This window comes from Rhinatrema bivittatum, chromosome 11, assembly GCF_901001135.1.
Source record: "Rhinatrema bivittatum chromosome 11, aRhiBiv1.1, whole genome shotgun sequence".
Taxonomy (NCBI): Eukaryota; Metazoa; Chordata; class Amphibia; order Gymnophiona; family Rhinatrematidae; genus Rhinatrema; species Rhinatrema bivittatum.
In genome coordinates, this window is record NC_042625.1 from 92,995,463 (window position 1) to 93,019,234 (window position 23,772).

At 44.8% G+C, this 23,772-nt stretch overlaps 1 protein-coding gene across 1 annotated transcript in view; it reads right to left on the reverse strand.

The window, feature by feature from the left end:
- The window catches only part of GNL2 (G protein nucleolar 2), a 39,928-nt gene extending 24,638 nt beyond the window's left edge, over positions 1-15,290 (reverse strand). Inside the window, exons 1-6 of the mRNA XM_029571255.1 lie at positions 15,084-15,290; positions 13,804-13,888; positions 12,073-12,167; positions 8,845-8,984; positions 1,292-1,476; positions 305-371 (exon numbers count right to left, since the gene is read on the reverse strand). Of these exons, the coding sequence (XP_029427115.1) occupies positions 305-371; positions 1,292-1,476; positions 8,845-8,984; positions 12,073-12,167; positions 13,804-13,888; positions 15,084-15,147 (636 nt within the window). The 5' untranslated portion in view covers positions 15,148-15,290. The remainder of the gene's footprint in view (positions 1-304; positions 372-1,291; positions 1,477-8,844; positions 8,985-12,072; positions 12,168-13,803; positions 13,889-15,083) is intronic.
- Between the last annotated feature and the right edge of the window lie 8,482 nt (positions 15,291-23,772).

Consider the following 23,772-nt stretch of genomic DNA (forward strand, 5'->3'; position numbering starts at 1 on the left):
TGGCTAAGAACCTCAGTGGGATTTAAACCCCTGGTTTCCCCCTCCATCTCAGGCTGCTGCTGCTCTAACACTCGGCTATTCCTTAATATAAACCACACCATGCTCGATTCAAGGTTAAGGAATAAATTGTTGTTCAGTGCCCAACCAGAACAGCGACTTAAAATATTTCTGGATCTCGCCAAGAATCCCTTGCGCCAGGAAGTGTCATTATTACTTCGAAGCCAAAGTGTAGGAAAGTGGGAGCAGCTACTTGGGTTGTTTTTTTTTTTTTTGTGTACAACAGAAGAGGAGATCTAGCACCTACCTTGTACAGCTCGCCCCAGATCCTTTTAGACTGGCCCTTCTTATAAATCTCCTCTCTAGCTTCATTTCTAAACAAACACACAAAAACAAAAGTTTGAGTTATATAGGATAAAAGTTCAAAAGGTCATTTACACTTAGTCTCATGCCTTTAGATTTTGTTCACGCTCAACAGGGAGGGGATCACTGAGCGACTGTGAATGATCAGGAAGTTGGGTCCATTACTTGTCTGGCATCTTTGCGCTGGGTTCATGTAAGCTGGATTAGAAATTGGCCATCTGTCACACTTAGGGTTCTCTGCTACTGTAACGCTGAAGAAGACCTCCTCAGAGATCAAAATATCAGTTTCTGGCTCACAGTGTTAGTTCTTTAAATGCAGACTGGATGCCTTCTCTGCTAGCAATGTGGACTGTTTCATCTCAAGGTAGGAAAATTGCTTATATTAAAAAAAACACAAAAAAAAAACAAAACTGAGTCAGCACTCCCTCCATCTTCCCAATCTCTCTGTCCAAGATATCAACTTCCTTTCCTGCCAATTTTTTTTAAAATGCTTTGTAGCTCAATGCATTTGACCAAACTTACAGGAATGGTCGGAAATATTGCAAAAAAAAAAAAAGCCTTGAATAATTGAGAATTTTGCATGAACAATAAATTTTGCATTTTGTACCAAATTTCATGTAAAAATGTCCTGTGTATTAGAAAACTGTATCCTTTATTGGATCAAGGTTATTTTTAATAGGTTAGGTGACAGGTCCATGCACCAGACGAACAGATTGAATTGCTATCATCGTGCTTTCAGCCCGGTTTGAAAAGCGCTACAAAACCACAATCATTACTCTCGAGATTTTGAAACGATGCCCACTTTGCCCAAGCCTTCTAAGTTTGAAACAAGGCATAAAACGTGGTCACAATAAAAACTATGCATACTGTGGGGCTTAAACACAGCTCTGCTGTGCAGAGGCCCTCCCTTCTGGGATTCCCCGCTCCACACCTCACTCCGGTGTCCTCGGTGACCAGATCTCGATCCTTCTCCTGGCTGTAGCCCTCCACCGATGCCTCGGCACGCTCCGCCAGCCCCAGCATGTCACTCACAGTGAGGTTCGGTCTCTTGCGTTGACATTTCGGGCCAAATGTAGTTTCAAAAGTCTCTGTATCCAGGATGTGCACTTTGCAGTTCTGAGGATGGACAGAAAATGAGAACTATGATACTGAAAAGCAATCAATGCTTCCATGCTGCTCATTTTTAGGGTGTTTTACTGACACATGGACTATAAAAACCTTGAACAATAAAGAGGATGCAACTAGACAACTTCTAAAACATTGCTCTTTTCTTGTTTAAAAACTGAAGCACTACTGCTTTGACTGTCATTAACATGAGGATAACTTTTATATTTGGGTGCATGGATTTTTTTCAGATTTCACAAATGGAGAAATTACTTAACTGATAATTTTGTTTTCCTTAGTGCAGGCAGATTGACTCAGGACCAATGGGTTTATGCTCCCCGCCAGCAGATGGAGGCAGAGTCAGGTTTCTAAGCCGACATCACCGTAGTGACCTCAGCCCTTCAGTATTCTCTTCAAAAGCTATTCTGGACATACTATCCAAAAAACTTGATTAAAAACGGATAACTGTAATTGTACTCAACCAAACACTGAACCCCAGTAGGATTCTGGATGCCCTTATTTAGGGACTGGATAATGGCTTACCTGTAATCTCCTGGAATCTATATCCACTCCAGGGGCGAATCCTTGAACCCGTTTTTGGGCAGCCGTGGGCAGAATGCGGAGTCCATCTGTCTACACTAAGGAAAACAAAATTATCAGGTAAATTAATTTCTCCATTTCCTAGCGTGTAGCCAGATGGATTCAGGTCCAAAGGGATGTACAAAAGCTACTCCCGATCGAGGCAGGAGGCTCCCCTTGGTCCGGTTAATAGTGCTCTTGAAAAGGCTTCGTCCTCCCGAGCCAGAACGTCCAGGCGATAGAAGCTGGAGAAGGTGTGCAAGGACCACATCACCGCTCAGCAGATGTCGACGGGAGACAGCAGTCTAGCTTCCATCCACGAGACTGCCTGAGCTCTAGCAGAATTAACCTGAAGGGGTAATGGTTTTCCTGCCTCCACATAGGCTCCCGTAACCACCTCCTTAATCCAGCGAGCTGCGATAGCCCGTGAAGGTGGTTCACCCGGCTTCCTTCCACTGTGAAAGACAAACAGGCAGTCTGTCTTTCGGACCGGTTCTGAAACTTCCTGATACCGCACCAAAAGCCTACTGACATACTTGCCCCTATCTTGGGTTGTCGACCATGAAAGAACTGAGACCTACCAAAGGGCTGAGACCTCCGAAATGTCGAGTTTCTGATGGAGTGAAAGCGTTGGGAGCCCCTGGATCGACCCCTCATAGGCGAGGGGCGCTGTAACTGCTTTCTCTTATCTTCTGGTAGCCGGGGTACTGGAGATTCGCCTCATTTACTGGCCAGCTTTTCCAATTCGCTTCCAAAAAGAAGTGATCCGTTAAAGGGCATCTTTGTAAGATTTGCCTTGGTGGCTGCGTCTGCTGACCAGTTCCACAGCCAGAGCTGTCTTCTGGCCTCCACCACTAAGGCCACTCCTCGGGCCAAAGTACGGACTAGATCTCAGCCCACATCAGCTAAAAAGGCGATGGCAGATTCCATAACTGCTCTGGAATTCACCCCAAGTCATTCACCTCCTGAGAGAGAAGCAGGCAAGAACGAGCTATCAGGGCACAACAAGAAGCAACCTGTAAGTTCATAGCTACAGTATCAAAGGCCTGTTTAAGGATGGACTCCATCCATCTATCATGCGCATTATTTAAGGCCGCTCCTCCATCCACTGGGATAGTTGTTCACTTAGACAGGGCTCAGACCAGCGCATCCACGTTAGTGAAACGCAAATGCTCTCTCACTGCCAGATCCAGTGGGTATAGAGCTTCCAACGCTCATCCCTCTTTAAAAACTTGCTTCTGGGGCATCCCATTCCAGGTCAATGAACTCCTGGATGGTTTTCAGTTATAGAAAGTAGCAAGAGGCTTTCCTTAGGGAAATCAGAATGGGTTCTTCTTTGGTTCCGTCCGAGTCTGCCCCAAGAATTCCCAGCATCTTCAAGGTTTGGGAAACCAGGGCCAGCAATTCGTCCCTATGGAAAAACCGTAACATGGTCCGATACGGTTCTAAACCAGGGGGAATGTCCCCATTTTCCAAGGAACTTGTATCCTCCTCCATGTCGTCCGGGTCCCTGCCAGGGATACCCTTGTTGAGGCAAGGCATGCCTCAAGGTCTGCCGATAGGACTGGGAGAGTGAGGGCTTACCAGCTGAGGTTCCTGCTTGTATGAAGGCCTTGAAAAAATTCCACCCAAGAGAAGGCAGCTCGGTCCATGCCTAGCCCAGGAGGTACTGGGGTAGGTGCTGCTGAATTTTCCTCTCCCATGGATGACCCAGTCCTGGGGTACTCAGATCCAGGGTACTTCCAGTTAAATCTGTGCTAACCCATCATCTAAATGGGAGGAGCCGGGCTTAGCAAAGTCCGAGGAAGCCAACTCTCCTTGGGCTTCCTCACATTGCTGACACAGGTTGGGCTGTGAAGCCCTAATACGACAAGCAGCGCAGAGAGCAAGACGCTGAGGTTTCTTAGTTGCCGGCACCATTGGTGGCGGTAACTATGCGTTCTAATCAGCGCGCGCTTAAAACGTTATATGCGCACAAATTTAGAGCGTCTCGTCTGGGCGCAGCGAGGCGCATGCTCAGACTGTGCGCTCAGCTTTTCCTGTATGCGCTTACGATGTTGTGCGCGCAAGCAAGCGCTGATGTTACACACACAGCATGTACGCATTGTGCATACCGATGGCCTACGTAGGGCTGTACCGTACTCACAGAAACAAGCGCAAGATGGCGCCGATAAGGCTGACCTTGCGGCTGAATACAGAGACGATCTCCGGCTCTGGGGGGAGAGGGCTTTGGCCATCACCACCACGCTCAGCTTCCTGCACCCGCTGCCTAAGCAGCAAAGCCCACGCCAGGAACCGGCCACCGAACCAAGGCTCATCTCTGAGGGATCTCGGAAATCACCTGAGGAATTCTCAACTAGGGGAGGGACCTTTAGGTATCAGCACAGGAGAGCGGGGATTAATCTTTTCTCCAATTTAAAAGTAGAATTTCTTCTTCCAAAAGTTACAGCAATCCCCATAGGGAAAGCATGTCCACCATCTGCTGGAGAAAATACCGAAGGGCTGAGGTTACTGCAGGGGTGTATCGAAGGTGATGTCTCCATCTGCTGGCAGGGGAGCATAAACCCATTGGTCCTGAGTCCATCTGGCTACACGCTAGGAAAATACAAAATGTAATGGAACCCCTGGCTGTACATCCAGACAGCAGGCTCCCCTCCTTTCTTTAAAATGACCACGTTTGTACCGTTTTGCTGGAATAGCACAAGTACGCTGCCATGTCACGGTGCCACAGTAACGTACTCAGGGTCAGCAGCAGCTGCATGGGGGTCCCATTCAACGCTGACCACCGAAAGAAACCATAACGGGGCCGCCTCTTTTAAGCCTGCTGCCAACAAATCTCATGTCCACTCCAAAAAGGGCATGGGAAACCTTTCAAAAGAAATACCCACATTAAACCAAAAACAAGGCAACGAAATCTAAACACTCTGCAGCAAGAGATTCTAAGAGAGCGCCTGCTGCCAAAACTCGGCGCTCCCAACTACTTTATCAGTAACTGACATCGAACAGAGCCTCAGCTGTATCAACAACAAACTTTATCTTTGCTCTCCATCTTCCTTTGTTTTCCCAATAAAGGCACAAGTCCCGCCAAACGTACAGATTTGTCATGGGGGGAGGGAGAGGGGGCCTGTTTTGCATGCAATTTCCTTCTAAGCTGTGCTCCCATAACAACTTTCCTTTCCTTGGATGCGGATTGTGTTCATGGATGAAGAACTGGCTCACTCTGCAAATGCATTCTCTCTCCCGATAAGGTTCTGCCCGGTTCAGATAACACGTTTTTATTAAATGCACATGAAAACCACCAGTCTTCATTGTGATGAAAGAAATGTACAGAATGAAGAGTCCAAGCTAATGAACGGGCAGCAATCACGGCACGGGCGATTATCAGGAACTCGTGGTCGGCAGATAACCTCATAAGCTGGATATATATTTGCTTTTACAAACCCATGCTCAAGGCAAGTTACAATCTGGTACAGCAGGATGTTCCCTGAGAGCTTACCATCTAAATTGCTACCTGGAGCAATGGAAGACAAAGTGACTTGGCCAGGATCTACAAGAGGTGTCGGTGGGAGAAGCGGGATTTGTACCCTGGCTTCCTCCACTCTCTGTGAACGCTGCTAGAGGATCATAGAAGAGGACAGCAGATAAGGACAGCAGATAAGGCCAGGTAGCCTCGTTACTATTTTTGTGTCCACCACCTCCAGAGGGAGGCCATTCCATGCAATCACCACCTTTTCCATGAAGAAATACTTTGCTTCTGAGTTTTCCTACCTGGAGCTGGATACTAACATCTGGCTCTAGAGCACTCCTTCCTCTGAAAAAGGTTTGCTTTCTGTGTCTTATTCACACCTTCAAAATACCTCAATGTCTCCGTTGTATCCCCTGTCCCTTCTCTAAGTTATTGGAGAAATTACTTACCTGATAATTTCGTTTTCCTTAGTGTAGGACAGATGGACTCAGGACCAATGGGTTATGCACCCCTGTCAGGTTTCAAAGCTGACGTCACCCTACATCCAGCCCTGCATTGACCTCAGTCCTTCAGTATTCTCTTCAAAAGCCACTGTGGACATACTAGTGAAAGAACTTAATTGAAAATATGATTAAAAATGGATAACCGTAACTGTACTCAACCAACTATAAACACTGAACTCCAGTAAGAATAAATATATCCCTTGGATTCGAAGCTCACTCCATGGGAGGACCCGTGGTGCAGATCTTGGGGAACTGAGGGCGAGATGCTGAGTCCATCTGTCGACACTAAGGAAAATAAAATTATCAGGTAAGTAATTTCTCCATTTCCTGGCATGTAGCCAGGTGGACTCAGGACCAATGGGATGTACAAAAGCTACTCCCGATTGGGACAGGAGGCTGCCCGTGCAGAGTCCTCTCGGGCCTGTACATCCAGGAGATAAAACCTGGACAAGGTGTGCAAAGAGGACCACATCGCCGCCCGGCAGATATCGACAGGAGAAGACAGTCTGACCTCCACCCTATGAGCCCACCTGATCCCTCGTGGAATGAGCTCTAATCTGAGAAGGTAATGGCTTTCCTGCCTCCACATAGGCTCCCGTGATCACCTCCTTAATCCAGCGAGCTGTGGAAGCCTGTGAAGCTGGTTCTCCCTGCTTCCTTCTGCCGTGAAGGACAAACAGGTGGTCCCGTCTTTCAGACTATAAGAACATAAGAACATAAGAAAATGCCATACTGGGTCAGACCAAGGGTCCATCAAGCCCAGCATCCTGTTTCCAACAGTGGCCAATCCAGGCCATAAGAACCTGGCAAGTACCCAAAAACTAAGTCTATTCCATGTAACCATTGCTAATGGCAGTGGCTATTCTCTAAGTGAACTTAATAGCAGGTAATGGACTTCTCCTCCAAGAACTTATCCAATCCTTTTTTAAACACAGCTACACTAACTGCACTAACCACATCCTCTGGCAACAAATTCCAGAGTTTAATTGTGCGTTGAGTAAAAAAGAACTTTCTCCGATTAGTTTTAAATGTGCCCCATGCTAACTTCATGGAGTGCCCCCTAGTCTTTCTATTATCCGAAAGAGTAAATAACCGATTCACATCTACCCGTTCTAGACCTCTCATGATTTTAAACACCTCTATCATATCCCCCCTCAGTCGTCTCTTCTCCAGGCTGAAAAGTCCTAACCTCTTTAGTCTTTCCTCATAGGGGAGTTGTTCCATCCCCTTTATCATTTTGGTAGCCCTTCTCTGTACCTTCTCCATCGCAATTATATCTTTTTTGAGATGCGGCGACCAGAATTGTACACAGTATTCAAGGTGCGGTCTCACCATGGAGCGATACAGAGGCATTATGACATTTTGCGTTTTATTCACCATTCCCTTTCTAATAATTCCCAACATTCTGTTTGCTTTTTTGACTGCCGCAGCACACTGAACCGACGATTTCAATGTGTTATCCACTATGACACCTAGATCTCTTTCTTGGGTTGTAGCACCTAATATGGAACCTAACATTGTGTAACTATAGCATGGGTTATTTTTCCCTATATGCATCACCTTGCACTTATCCACATTAAATTTCATCTGCCATTTCGATGCCCAATTTTCCAGTCTCACAAGGTCTTCCTGCAATTTATCACAATCTGTTTGTGATTTAACTACTCTTGGGTATGACAAAATAGATGGAATAACGCCCCATATTTTCCTGGAGCGTAGGTACTGGGATCACAGTCATCATCGTGAGGAGTCTTAGAAGTGTAATCTCCACTGCTTGCTGGGAGTGGCAAGGAGACATCATGAATACGTCCCAAGGAGTGCTGTGGAATTCCAGTGCATATCCTTTTCGTATCCAATACTTGTCCTAAGTAATCTCGACCCGCCGTGGTAAAAGAGAGACAGACGCTCCTTGCCCCAAAGGTGGGTGGATAAAATTTTATTGGGGGATTCAGGACAAGCCTGAACCCGAAAACACTGGGAACCCCTGGAATGACCCCTCATAGGTGAGGGGCGCTGTAGTTGCTTCCTCTTATCTTCCGGTTAACTGGAGATTCACCCCATTTGCTGGCCAGCTTTTCCAAGTCACTCCCGAATAGGAGTGGAGTGATCCTTTAAAGGGCATCTTTGTAAGATTAGCTTTGGAGGTTACGTCAACTGACCAATTCCGCAGCCATGGCTGTCGTCTGGCCACCACCACCGAGGCCACTCCTCTGGCCGACCATGGACTAAATCAGAGCCTGCGTCTGCTAAAAAGGTGGCAGCGGGTTCCATAACGGCTCTGTAATCTGCTTATTGAAACAGATCAGTAAATCTAAAAGCACAGCTCTGGTTAATGAATTAGCTGAGTTCGGGCAGCTGTGCAAGGCACCACTTGTTTGCCCCCTTCCCCCAGCCCCTCCTCAAATCACTCATGAGCTGGGGACGGAAGGTCATTTCACTTACCTGTTCATACCAGGTGTGTGTGTGTGCGGATCTCACAGGAAATCAGTCCATCAGCTAATACCCAAAACTTTCGGAGATTCTCCAAACAAAACACAATTTCCTAAAGCTGACACTTCAGCCACGATTTGATTATTTTTAATAAAGGGTAAACATTTGTATTTGACTTTGTTTCTTTTCTATTTTTTTTTTACTAACAGAAAAGGAAATTCCTATGCTTCAAAGCAGACTTGATGGCCTGGCCTCTGTGGTTCCTTTAATAATGCGGAGACAAGCGGCTCCTGTCACACCTACGCTTACAAGCCTGGCTCTGCCTTGGGGCCTCCAGTCCAATGCTCTATCCGCCAGGGATTTTTCTGCAAAACACACAGAATGCCCAAAGGCAGCACTCACGTGAGGTTTCACACGGTCACGGAGGAGAGACATCGGCAGCTTGCTCTGCTTCATGACAATGCGGTATGGGTCCCTCGTGACGCGATCCATTTCCTCCTGGAACCTCTGCAGGGAGGACTGCTTTATCACACGTGTGTTTCCTGGTTATTTGAAAGAGCACAAAAACAAATCCACAAGTGAGATACAACTGACAATTTATTTCACGGCATCACTTAGAACATGTCAGGCTTTTTATCATCCGATAAAATCCAAAATTTCCTAGCGTGTAAGCCAGATGGACTCAGGACCAATGGGTTATGCTCCCCTGCCAGCAGATGGCGACTGAGTAAGGCTGCAGAGCTGACGTCACAGTACATGTAACCCCTGCAGTGACCTCAGCCCACCAGTATTCTCCGTCTCCAGCAGATGGTGGACGTACCTCTCCCTATGGGGATTGTTGTACCTTTTAGAAGGAGAGATTCTACATTCTATTGGAAAACATTGAGGCCCACTCTCCTGCAGTGAGACCTAAAAGGTCCCTCCCCTCAGTTGGGAATTCCTGAGGCGATTTCCGAGATCCCTCAGAGGTGTGCCTTGGTCCGGTAGCCGGTTCCCAGCATGAACTTTGCTGCTTAGGCAGCTGAATGGCAGCAGTTGCAGGAAGCTGAGCGTGGTGATGACGGCCAAAGCCCTCTTCCCCTGCAGCCAGAGACAGTCTCTGTACTCAGCCGGTAAGCGTTGAGCCCAGGTAACTTTAAAAAAAAAAAGAAAGAAACAAGATGTATCTTCCAACTCAAAGACGATTAGAAGGATTTTCGGTCTCTGTGCTCGGAGCGCCGTACCGACGTCGTTCCCACTCCTGTTGGAATAAGGGGACTTGGGCTTCCAAGCGGGTTGAGCAGCCCCGCTATAGGCTTGGTCAGCCCACCGCGTGGTAGGCCATGGTGGCACCATCTTGCGCACATTTCTGTGCATGCCGCACTGCCCTCCATAGGATGTCAGTATGCGCAGTGTGTCAGCTGTGCGCGTAACATCAGGCACATCCCTACGCGCGACAGGAAGAGCTGTGCGCGTGCCTCGCCCTGCCTAGGCACTCGAAATCTGTGCGCATAAATTTCTAAGTATGAGGCGATTGAACTCACGGCTACCACTGCCAATGGCGCCAACAACCAAGAAACCTAAGCACCTTATTCTCTGCGCTTCTTGTCATATTAGGGCTTAACAGCTGACCTGAATTCCAACTAATGTCAGCACTGTGAGGAAGCCCAAAGAGAGTTGGCCCCCCCGGACTTTACCAAGCTCGGCTCCTCCCATTCAGATGATGGGCTGGTCACTGCCTTAACTGGAAGTACGCTGAATCTGAGTACCTCCTTGACTGGGTCATCCGTAGGAGAGGGAAATTCAGCTGGTCCCACCCCATGCCTCCTGAACTAGTCGTGGACTTTTTCCAGGGGCTACAAAAGCCTTCATACAGGCCCAGTCTGCTGTCTCACTTGCCCCTGTCCGGACGGAACCTCAGCCAGTGACCATTGTGACCAGCAGACCCCAAGGGATGACTCGCCTTACCAAGGGTATCCCTGTTAGGGACCCGGATGGCACGGAAGAAGAGGACCCAGACGAAATGCCAGCCCTGGTTTTCCCAGACCCTGAAGATGCTGGGAGTCCCTGGGGAAGATTCTATGATGGAACCAAAGAAGAATCCCATTCTGGTTTCCCCGCGGAAAGCCTCTTGCTACTTTCCAGTGATGGATGCCATCCAGGAGTTGATTGATCTGGAATGGGATATCCCAGAAGCAAGTTTTAGAGGGGGCTGTGCATTGGAAGCTCTATACCCAGCATTGAGAGAGGGTTTGCGTTTCCCTAAAGTGGATGCACTGGTCGGTGCCATCTCTAAGCAAACAACTATCCCAGTTGAGGGAGGCGCAGCCTTAAAGGATGTCTATCCGTAAACAAGACTTTAACAAGGTAGCAATGACCTTACAGATTGCTTCGTGTTGCACTCTGGTGGCTCGTTCGTGTTTGCTTCTCTCTCAGGAGGTGGATGACTCGGGGGTGAATTCCAGAGTGGTTATGGAACCTGCCACCACCTTTCTAGTAGACACGGGCTTGAATCTAGTCTGTACCTTGGCCAGGAGTAGCCTCAGTGGTGGAGACCAGACGACAGCTATTTCTGCGGAATTGGTCAGATGACACCAAAGCTAATCTTACAAAGACGCCCTTTAAACGTTCGCTCCTATTCAGGTTCTTCCGTGGAGTAGGCCTCGAATCCGAGGGATTACAGGTAAGTGTTCATCCAATCCCTAGTTTAGGGTACCTATATTCTTACTGGAGCTCAGTGTTTACGGTTGGGTGAGTACAGTTATGGTTATCCATTTTTAATCAAGTCCTTTCTCTAGTATGTCCACAGTGGCTTTTGAAGAGAAGACTGGAGGGCTGAGTTCATGGCATGGGTATATGTAGTGTGACCTCAGCTTTACAGCCTTACTCCGTCTCCCTCTGCTGGCAGGGGAGCATAACCCACTGGTCCCGAGTCCATCTGTCTACACTAAGGAAAATGAATTTATCAGGTAAGTAATTTCTACAGTGCTCCCCATTTTCTTCATTTAATAAATGGATCACAAAAGGCATCCAAATTCGCTGCCTGAAAGCAAGGTCCCTCGAGTTACTTGCAGGAAGTGATGGCTGATACCCTTAGCTGGTTTAAAAATCACCTTTTCTGACAAATTACTGTACAGAGGAAGTGGATTCTGAAGCTCAGGCTACATTTTCTATATTGGATATCACATACTCGCCTAACCATTGTCCGATGAAATCACTCAAAAAGAACACATCCTCAGCTTTATAGTCCACCTTACTGCACAGGAACAGAAGGTGTAAAAAAAAAAAAAAAAGTGATTTGGGCCAGCTGGAAATTGCTGCAAGTGTACAAAGGTCTCATTTTTACACCTTGGTTCATTGCTCTAGGGATACTTTAAGAGTGCTGCAATATTAAGGCACAGCAAAAGAACCCTTACTCAATGAGACTGCCCAGGGTCAAAGTAGGGAAAAAGCAACATAAGAACATAAGAAATTGCCATGCTGGGTCAGACCAAGGGTCCATCAAGCCCAGTATCCCGTTTCCAACAGAGGCCAAAACCAGGCCACAAGAACCTGGCAATTACCCAAACACTAAGAAGATCCCATGCTACTGATGCAATTAATAGCAGTGGCTATTCCCTAAGTAAACTTGATTAATAGCCATTAACTCACCAAACCATTTTATATTTGGTTCCACTCGTGCCACTGTGCCAGAAGCAACGGATGACTGATACTGCAAGGTCTTAATGACTTTCCCACGATTGTTTCTGAAATTGACAAAGTCGGTGTTAGCGACAGATTCCTAGCAGGTTGTGAAACCTTTTAAAGAACCAAACGTGAAAGACTTTCTATGAGGCTGAGATCTCACAGGTTCCTTTCTTCAGGTGCGATGTGAACAACAATCTTACCAGGCAAAGGAAACCCAAAACTCCCCAGACCTACGTATTTGCCTAAGAATTTCTAAATCAATTAAGTTAATCTTATTTCTTCCAACAGACAACAGCCTAAGATGTGTTTTTAAGGAGTATGCTACACGAATACCACCTTTTACTGGGTCCAGAGCAGGCATCTGGCTTAGCTAAGGTTGCTTCCTAAATGCTTAGATTTAGCAAGAAATTTAATAGTAGTCTAGGGTCAGGGGTTCTCAACCCAGTCAGGTCAGGTTTTCAGGATATCCATAATCAATATGCATGAGATAGATTTAAATACAAAGGAGGCAGTGCATGCAAATCCAGCTCATACATATTCACTGTGGATATCCTGAAAACCTGACTGGCTAGGTGTGCATCGAGGACTGGGTTGAAGACCCCTGATCCAGATCAGTTTTGGCACAACAGCAAAAAGGTCATGTGGTTTAAAATCTTAAAAACAGGGATAAAAGTCAAGAGAGGTCATCTTTAGCTTGCTCAGGTATTCTATTCTATTCTATGATTTCAACTCATCTATATGTTGCCTGCCACATAACATCCAAATAAACAAATCCCTTTATGGATTGGATTTTAGATTTTAATTACTCAAGCCCAGCAGGTATTTCCTTGCCCTAGAGGGCTTACAATCTAAATTTGTACCTAAGGCAATGGAGAATGAAATCACTTGCCCAAGGTCACTGGGAACATCAATGGGTGAAGCAGTATTTGAACCTGCTTTCCAGTCCACTGCTCTAACCACTAGGGAAATCCTCTACTTTTTAACCCATGTAGTTAAAGAGCTACTGCACACTTAAGCAACTTGGGCATCTCACTCAGTTAACTTTCAGCAGTGTACAAGGTCTCAAGCAAAACCTTAAAGAAATTAACACAAGATGAAAAAGTGCAGGCTTGGAGCATGATGCAGAGATGCATTTCCACTCCTGTAAATTCAGGAATGGCCCAACTATCCCAGCACATCTACTGGGGCCCCTCTCCGTGGATGAATTTTGAATGGAAAGTGGTGGGAGAGCTGGAAGCTCAGTAAGAGACTTGCCTACCAAATTTCAGCCAAATCCATCCAGGGTGCGTCCCCAAAATATGTGTATGGATGGACATAATGCTTCAACTGGCACTTTCCACTGATTAACACCTAAAAAATATCCCACATTTAAAAAATCATTTTGAGTCTGTGTGCATTGTTAAATCTCACAACCTACCTCGTTTCTATGTCTGTCTTGTGCCTACTTCTAGCAACAAGACAGAATATCAAATATTGATAAATGTGATCCACCGTGTCCTGGTATATCTGTTAGTACAGGTTTTTCATTCTCTCACTAGTCATCGTTCATACTGGACTAATAACCTGCATTCTCTGGTCCTTCACCAATGAGAAATGGGGCAGTAAAGATGGTGATCTGAGGACAGACCCAGGGCTAATGTGGTCAACGTTCTTTGCTTGGTTCCATACACAGTTTGGGTAGTATCAGACACCTACCTGCGCTCCTTCTGTCGGTACATGTTAAGGCGCCTGATGGTAGCTCGGTCTCTCATGTTGTTACCTCCAGCACCCTTAACCCGATCTAGAAGAAAAACATTCCAAGAAGCTTAAAATTCAATGGCACACTATTCTATTGAGCTGTCTTACAATGAAAGGAGCCAGGATTTTGGGCAGTGAACAATGTATTTCATAAAGAGGGAAAAAAAAAAAAAAAAGAATAGGCGTTTTTATGATGGTAAATGTGTTACCTGCATATATATTATTGGTACTTGAGAGAACTGGATGGTGGGTGAGGAGAAGGAACAGCTGTAAATTTAATTTTAACTGTAGAGTTGATACAAATGATACTATTTGTTACATTAGTTGTATTCCGCCTTGAGACCATTCTTGGTAAAAGGCAGAATACCAAATGTCTATAAATAAATAAAAATAAACAAAGATGAGTTGTAGATTCCTTATCAATGCCTGTGACAGGTAATGCAGGCTGTGGGTGGGGCAGTGGGCGGCAGGGAGACGGGTCTAGAAATGGGGATGTTTATGGCTTATTAAAGTGTATATACCGTAACATCATAAATTTTGTAGCAATTTATAAAAGAGAACAGAGCATACATAATCAAAATTATCAAACAAACATATGAAAATCAAATAGCTTAAAAAACGAGATCTACTAAGCCAAAATCACCATCAAGCAGCAGCTTCAGAAAAGTAGCAATCTACTGGGATGGGATCTCTGTAGGTGCATGGAGGGGGCAGTATCTGAGTAATGGGTATCTTCTGTTAGTGTCTGTGAAGGGGCTGTGCACGGGAGAAAGGTTAGTGTCTGTGAAGGGGCTGTGCACGGGAGAAAGGTTGAAAAGGACCTCAGTTTATGGAAGTGGGGTACTGGCTGGCTGGAGAGTAATGAAGGAATGGGGTTTCTCTCTCTGTACCTGGAGAGGAGGTGAGAGAAGTATTGACAGGCTAGGGAGTAACAGGTGAGACGGGGAGTTTCTCTCTCTGTACCTGGAGAGGAGGGGAGAGAAGTATTGACAGGCTAGGGAGTAACAGGTGAGTCGGGGGTAGGGGTGGTGTCTCTATTAGTACCGGAGGGGAGGGGAGGGGGACGGTTGTTGGCTGACTACAGAGCAATGAATGAGATGGGTGTGGGGGTCTCTATCAGTACCAGGGGAGAGGTATTGACTGACTGAAGAGTAATGGGTGGGAAGGGGGGGGGGGGTACTGGAGAGTAAAATCCGCGATGGGGGTGAGGCAGGGCACGGATGGTTTTCTATCGGTACCTGGGTTGCTGCTGGAGCTGGACGGGTTGATGCTGCTCCTCCCTTTGAAGCGAGGTTTCACCATCTTGTCGCTGTCGCTGAGCCGGAGCCGGGTCTAAAAAAAAAAAAACCAAAACTCAGAACCGGGAAAGAAGGACCCGAAAACCGAAGAGACCGAGCCCCACGGGCGCACGCGGCGTGCGAGAGAGCCGACGCAGGCCTGGCGGTGACCTCATCAGCAGCGCGACCGGCTGGGGCGGGGCGCAGGCTGTGTACGTCATCGACAGCAGGCAGTCCCTGAGCCCACCCTATGGCCCCCCCAAGGACGAAAAGCGCATCTAGACTACCCAGTCCAATTCATGTATTTTTATTCTTATTTGCATAGCATTCTTCATGCCACTTAAACTCCCTTTTTCTTTAAGAGGGCGGGGCGGCCGAACCCCGCCCCCTTTCCCAAAGCCTTGAAAAATAGGTTCATGCCACTTAAAAGAGCTGCCAACGCATCCAGTCCCAGCAGAGAGATTTTGAAGGCCAGTCCTGTATCTCCAACAGCCCTGATGCATAACGAGACCTGCAAAATGGCTTTCGTTGGGTGGAATCAGGGACTATAAATACCACACTGCTTTGGGATGTAAATGCAAACCCGGACTGGTCAAATACTTTCCCTCCAGGAACTGGGTAACTTTGCACCTCTGCAGTGTCCCCTCATTTCTTTGCAACTAAGGATCATCTATTCTTTCTTGAATTCTGTTACTGTTTTGCCTCAATCACTTGTCCTGGGACACCATTCTGTGCGTCTGCTACCCCTCCCAGCTCATCTCATGATCTCTTTGATCTGGAGCTCCCTTACCACTGGAAAATGCCTTTTATTTCTAATCCTCTCGCCTTCTCCCTCCTCTCCCTTGATACATTTAGAGCTGGATATACTAAAGGGGTTTTCTCATTTTATTTCTATGAGAGAGAAAAAATACTTGAGACACAGGGTCCTTTAAGTGAAGTCTCAGCGCACAGCACAACGAGCTGCTCTAACCACTAGGCTACTCCTCCATTCCATTAAATGGCTATCAGAGAAAATGTGGAAAATATAAAAAATATTTTTAAAAGTATGTCTTTCCTTCCTCATTTCTTAGCCTCAAGTATAAATAACTATTGCAGTTTGAGGTCTTATTGTATAATACTTAGAGATCATCAGATCACTATTTACCATCCTTTAACACATTCCCATCCATAAGGTATCCTCACTAAAATAAAATAGCATGTTTTAATTTTTTACTAGCCCTTTGCTGCCAGAAGGATTATTAGACAAGTAATAACTTATAGTTTAACTATAAAAAGAACAGTAGAGGGCAGCAGGGTAGTATCAGCCACCATGGTATTGCAATTTATAAAACACACTTTGTAAGCATAAGCTATTATGATAGAAAAGGCTTTGACATGATAGCCATAAATTCCTCTTCTGCACACATCTTTTAGTGGATGCTTCACGAAGGTGGTGATACCAGGATGCTACAGGGGGCAATCCCTCAACCACCACAGACCAGAGCTGAAGGATGCAGTCTTGGATCAAACCTTTCTTCCAGTTTATGGGCAGCATGGAGGGAAATGTGTTGCTCTGGCATTGCTCTTAGGGAGGGAGGGAAGGGTTGAGAGGCAAAATGAAAACAAAATTGATAGGAGGTTCATAATAACAGTAGTTCCAGTCATTAGTACATAGAATCACAGAATAAGAGGGCAGATAAGGTCTTGACAGAGTGGCTCTCCATCAGTCAGTTTCGCCGTCTGTGGTCCTAGATGTATTTGAACTTCAGAAGGACTTGGAGCATTGTCAGTAAACATCTCCTGTTTGTGGTCTCTTATTTTCTCTCTGTTTTGGGAACTTGTCGAGTTTCTGGCTCTTTTCCCCTAATCAAATTATATTCATGAGCCTGAAAGCATTCAGAAACCGTGCCTTGATGTGGAAATCCAAATAATTCCAAATTGTAGGTAATTGTTTTAGCATTAATCTTGATGATCAAGCTCAACAATTTACGCAGTGTCTGCATGTTTTCGATTAGGGTTGATATCAATCAGATTCTTTTCTTTCCTAAATAGTTAGACTAAATAATTGTGTGATTCTTCCTCCTTCTCCCTTAGAAAGGCATACTTTCAGTGCCAGCTAGAAATCTTGGAATGTTACCAAGACCTACCAGCTCCTTTCTCTTCAATAAACTGAAAACCTTTGCCTATAACAGCCTCAGTACAGTACATGCAGGGGTAGATTTTATAATGTGGATGCGCCGATATGCGCATGTTATAAAATCCGTGAGCCACACGCACATGCATGCTGGATTTTATAATCCGCACACATATGTGCGGCGCACGCAGGGGGGGAGAATTTCTGCAAACTCCGCACGATGATGCATTCGGGCCTTCCCTACCCCACACCCCCACCTAAACTCCCTTCCCTCTCCTCCCCACCCCCTAAACCCTACCTATCCTTTTTTTTTGTTTGTTTTAGAACTTACTTCAGATCCCGAGCTGAAGTAAGTTGTGTGCACCAACTAGCTGCTGGTGCGCGAGTCTTCGGGATGGCATTCAATACTGCTGTCCCGGCCCGCCTCCAGTCCTGCCCCTCCCTGCCCAGACCCCACTCCCAGCCCGCCCCTTTGAAGAGGCCTGGCACTTGTGCGCATACCAGGGTTTACATGCGTGGCTGGACCTCTTTGAAAATATGTGCGGTGCGTGCAAGGCCCGGCCATGTGTGAAAACCCAGGATTTTACACGTGCAGGCCTTTTAAAATCTGGCCAACAGTGAGAACCCACAGAAACATGGGGGAGACAAATAGTTCCTCACTGGAAGGGATAGCCATGAAATCATGGCAAAACAGGGCTGGAAGGGATGCCATTGACTCCATCTCCTCATCTCCAGGCAGAATCTCTTAGCTTCCATCCCAAACAAATATTTGACTGGCCTGCTCTTAGCAGCCTCCGATGGCAGAAATTCAATCAGCTTCCTGAATAAGTTGTTCTATTCCTTGACAACCCACGCAGTTAGAAACTGCTTCATGATTTCTAATTCTGCCCTGCTGTAATTAAGTCCACGACTTCTTGTTCTTTTAGCTGTGGGGAGAGGGAGAACAACTGAACACCATCCTCCTCGTAACGCCGCTTCTGTGTATGAAGTCCACTGACAGCTCAAGCCACCCATCCGTCTTCTCTTTTCCGAGCTAAATAAACCCACCATGGAGTGGTCACAACAAAAGATGACAATACAGTAACATTTACCATAAAATGTTGTAATTGGTCAGTTGATTGACTTTTATTGATAGAACATTCCCTGATCGTAGGAAGGGTCCTTTTCAGCAGTCCAAGAAATATCTGCCATCCCTGCCACAACTCTGCCCCGCCCCCCCCTCCCCAATACCTATTTCTAGTGCGTGGAATCGCTTCTGTGCATACTTTTACCACACTTGACCCCCTGGGCAATTTTAAAAGGGCCATTTATACGCACAAAACTACGCTCTTGAAAATCTGTGATATTAATTATTGACAGAACTGATATCTCATAGAAACAGAGCTATTGTCCTCTCCATAGGCTTCTGTCTCTCACTGTGTATGTACAGTTTCCATGAGTCAAGGAGAGAGGAGATTCTACTCGCTTACCAAATCTAAACAACAGATCCCAATAAACTTGTTATCAAACAATTAAATTCCCGGCAAATGACAATATCATAAAGATTGTTGCTCTAATGTTGTAATCTGCAGCCTCTCACCGTGCAATGGGTCGCAGGCTGGTATCAGCTTACAGAGCTTGATTTAATATAATCATTTATTGTCATTTGTCCACCCCCCAAATTACCTTTATTCAATAACCAATCCTATAGACCTATTAGTAATCACTCAAGATATAAATTTTCACTGAACGAAAGCGTTCTTTGAGAATCAAATTCATCACAAATTGGAATACTTAGCCGTAAGTTTTCATCGAGCAGCTACATTGCTTTGCTTTTCAATTTCAACATCCCAACATGTTTCGACTGAAATATCAGTCTTCTTCAGGGGAATTGTAATGTCTCGAATCAGGCCAACATATTCACTATATCCCGGACCGGATTTGCAAGTCTCTCTAGAGAATCAAAAAACATGTTTCGACTGAAATATCAGTCTTCTTCAGGGGAATTGTAATGTCTCGAATCAGGCCAACATATTCACTATATCCTAAAAATTAAAAAAATCATGAATTAAGAACACTCAAAGCAGACCACACAGCCAAAATTCTAAACTGAATCAATAACTAGAATGAGCCGTCATTCTTTGTAACAACATATGGAAATGTACTCCACTTACCCGGACCGGATTTGCAAGTCTCTCTAGAGAATCAAAAAATGGCGCCTCAGCGTCCTAGTTGGTGTCTACAGTCGTACTCACTCTGAATTTAAACACATCCCATCCATTCTGACCACCGGAAATCCGGATCCTCTATCCCCAATAAACTACATTACCCATACTTCTATGCTCTTAAACCACCGCAGTTCCTTTAAAAAACTGACCAATCGATGTCTTTATTTAATCCTTCTGGGTCGACTGTATTGAAATAATAAATCCATTTTTGCTCTCTTTGGAGCAAATAACCATCAAAGTCTCCTCCACGACTTTTAGGCAAAGGTTTTTCTATTGCAGCAAATGTTAAATCAGCAAACGTATGAAAATGTGAGAGGCAGTGCTGTACTACCGGCGCTTCTACCTTGCCACGTGTAATGGCACTCCTGTGTTCAATCATGCGGGTCTTTAAAGAACGTATGGTTTTGCCAATATATAAACGAGGGCACGGGCACCATAACCCGTAAATCACACCTTTGGACTCGCAGTTGGTGAGAGAACGCAAATGAAATTTACCATTTGCAAAAAACGGTAAAACACTGCCTGCAAAAGATTGAGTACATACAGTGCAGTTCCCACAAGGGAAATGTCCTTTAATACCAAGATCTCTGTTCTCTCCATCAGCTTTTTCATCTGCGAAATCAGAATGTACAATCATGTCCCTCAGGTTTCTACCTCGCTTAAAGGCAAACCTAGGAAGTTCATTAAACCCTTCATGTAGATGTAAAATGTGCCAGAATTTTTTTATGATGTTCTGAACTTTAAAGACATGTGGGGAAAAGGGCAATACACATACCAGCCTGTTATCATCTCGTTGAACGTTCTTAGGCAAAAACAATAGATCTCTGTTGATCCAGCGTGCTCGCTTATACGCCTTCCTGACGATCTGGGGAGGATAACCTCTTTGTTGGAAATTATGGCTCATCACTCGGGCTTTCGATTTGTACTCTCTAATGTCTGAACATAATCTTCTTAAACGCAAGAATTGACCATAAGGTAGATTGTTGCGTAAATGAAGAGGATGACAGCTGTCATACCGTAACAGCGTATTTCTGTCGGTCGGTTTGCGGTATATAGAAAATTCAAACCCCATAGGTTGTAGCATGATTGAAATATCTAAGTAAGCTACTTGGGTTTTATCAAAAGTGTATGTGAACTTCAAATTGTTATCGCAACCTTCCAACCATTCCATAAATACAATAAATTCACTAAGCTCACCCTCCCATACCACCAGAATATCATCGATATATCGTCTCCATAATCTTATATGGTTTTTGTAGGGATTGTCTTTCACAAATTTTTCTTCAAAATTCCCCATATACAGATTAGCCACATCAGGCGCCATTGTGGCTCCCATAGCCACCCCTTTCTTTTGGAGAAAAAATTCATTGTTAAACATGAAAAAGTTTTGTTCCAGGGCTATGCGTGCCAAATTGACTAAAAATCTAGATGGAATACGAGATGTCACTTCACTCAATTTAGCTGTAATGATTTCAATGGCCTCTTGCTGTGGAATATTCGTATAAAGCGAAACCACATCAATTGTAGCCAGCGCCAAACGATTATTGGGGAATAATTGTGCAGTCAGAAAATCTAACTGACACATCAAATCAGACGAATCCCTAACATATGATGGGAGTTTACTCACCATCGGTGCCAAAAATTTATCGACGAAGATAGATAGTGGTTCCAGCAGTGAACCCCTGGTAGACACAATGGGTCTACCAGGGGGATTCACCAATGTCTTGTGAACTTTCGGCAGTATATATAATACAGGTATCTTTGGAAAATCAACTGTCAAAAATCTCTTCTCACGAGATGTGATCCAAAACCTTGAACAAGCCATTTCAACCAAACAATCAATACCTTTTTTCATTTCTCTGGTAGGATCTTCTGATAGTCTAGAATAATAAACTGGATCGTTCACCTGACGCATCACTTCAATACGGTATTTCTCTGTGTCCATTACAACCACCGCCCCGCCTTTATCGGCGGATTTGATGACAATCGAAGAATCTTGTTTAAGTTCAATTAATGCACTATGTTCAGACTCAGAAATGTTAGATTCATTTGTGAATACCAACTTCTGTAAATCACGTATCTCTTTCACCACTAAATCTCTGAATGTACTGATGGCTGGGTCCATAATTCCTGGGGGGCACCACTTAGTTTTAGGAAAAACTATTGAGGAATCACTTTGCCACATATGATTGTCAAAATAGACTCTAAGCCAAAGTTGGCGAATGAATTTATACAAGTGTTTCTCAACCTCGAAGAGATCAAATCTTATAGTCGGTACATACGATAATCCTTTCTCTAATACAGCTATTTTATTATCGCTCAGTGTACAAGAAGATAAATTAATTACCGTTGACTCACTTAATCTTGATCCTGTTGCGAGCGCGTGACAGGGCGGGATCGGGTTTGCTGTTGATTCATTTTGGATCCTCGACCCACAAACTTGGAGTTTTTTTGCTCTTGAAACCTAACTCGTCTATTCTGTTTTCCATCATTGGAACTTGTGCCATCTTCACCCGACGACTCAGAAGACGACGATGAACTCGAATTCTCAAAATTGCGTGATTTCTTATTCTGGTTACGCTGGAACCACTATCTATCTTCGTCGATAAATTTTTGGCACCGATGGTGAGTAAACTCCCATCATATGTTAGGGATTCGTCTGATTTGATGTGTCAGTTAGATTTTCTGACTGCACAATTATTCCCCAATAATCGTTTGGCGCTGGCTACAATTGATGTGGTTTCGCTTTATACGAATATTCCACAGCAAGAGGCCATTGAAATCATTACAGCTAAATTGAGTGAAGTGACATCTCGTATTCCATCTAGATTTTTAGTCAATTTGGCACGCATAGCCCTGGAACAAAACTTTTTCATGTTTAACAATGAATTTTTTCTCCAAAAGAAAGGGGTGGCTATGGGAGCCACAATGGCGCCTGATGTGGCTAATCTGTATATGGGGAATTTTGAAGAAAAATTTGTGAAAGACAATCCCTACAAAAACCATATAAGATTATGGAGACGATATATCGATGATATTCTGGTGGTATGGGAGGGTGAGCTTAGTGAATTTATTGTATTTATGGAATGGTTGGAAGGTTGCGATAACAATTTGAAGTTCACATACACTTTTGATAAAACCCAAGTAGCTTACTTAGATATTTCAATCATGCTACAACCTATGGGGTTTGAATTTTCTATATACCGCAAACCGACCGACAGAAATACGCTGTTACGGTATGACAGCTGTCATCCTCTTCATTTACGCAACAATCTACCTTATGGTCAATTCTTGCGTTTAAGAAGATTATGTTCAGACATTAGAGAGTACAAATCGAAAGCCCGAGTGATGAGCCATAATTTCCAACAAAGAGGTTATCCTCCCCAGATCGTCAGGAAGGCGTATAAGCGAGCACGCTGGATCAACAGAGATCTATTGTTTTTGCCTAAGAACGTTCAACGAGATGATAACAGGCTGGTATGTGTATTGCCCTTTTCCCCACATGTCTTTAAAGTTCAGAACATCATAAAAAAATTCTGGCACATTTTACATCTACATGAAGGGTTTAATGAACTTCCTAGGTTTGCCTTTAAGCGAGGTAGAAACCTGAGGGACATGATTGTACATTCTGATTTCGCAGATGAAAAAGCTGATGGAGAGAACAGAGATCTTGGTATTAAAGGACATTTCCCTTGTGGGAACTGCACTGTATGTACTCAATCTTTTGCAGGCAGTGTTTTACCGTTTTTTGCAAATGGTAAATTTCATTTGCGTTCTCTCACCAACTGCGAGTCCAAAGGTGTGATTTACGGGTTATGGTGCCCGTGCCCTCGTTTATATATTGGCAAAACCATACGTTCTTTAAAGACCCGCATGATTGAACACAGGAGTGCCATTACACGTGGCAAGGTAGAAGCGCCGGTAGTACAGCACTGCCTCTCACATTTTCATACGTTTGCTGATTTAACATTTGCTGCAATAGAAAAACCTTTGCCTAAAAGTCGTGGAGGAGACTTTGATGGTTATTTGCTCCAAAGAGAGCAAAAATGGATTTATTATTTCAATACAGTCGACCCAGAAGGATTAAATAAAGACATCGATTGGTCAGTTTTTTAAAGGAACTGCGGTGGTTTAAGAGCATAGAAGTATGGGTAATGTAGTTTATTGGGGATAGAGGATCCGGATTTCCGGTGGTCAGAATGGATGGGATGTGTTTAAATTCAGAGTGAGTACGACTGTAGACACCAACTAGGACGCTGAGGCGCCATTTTTTGATTCTCTAGAGAGACTTGCAAATCCGGTCCGGGTAAGTGGAGTACATTTCCATATG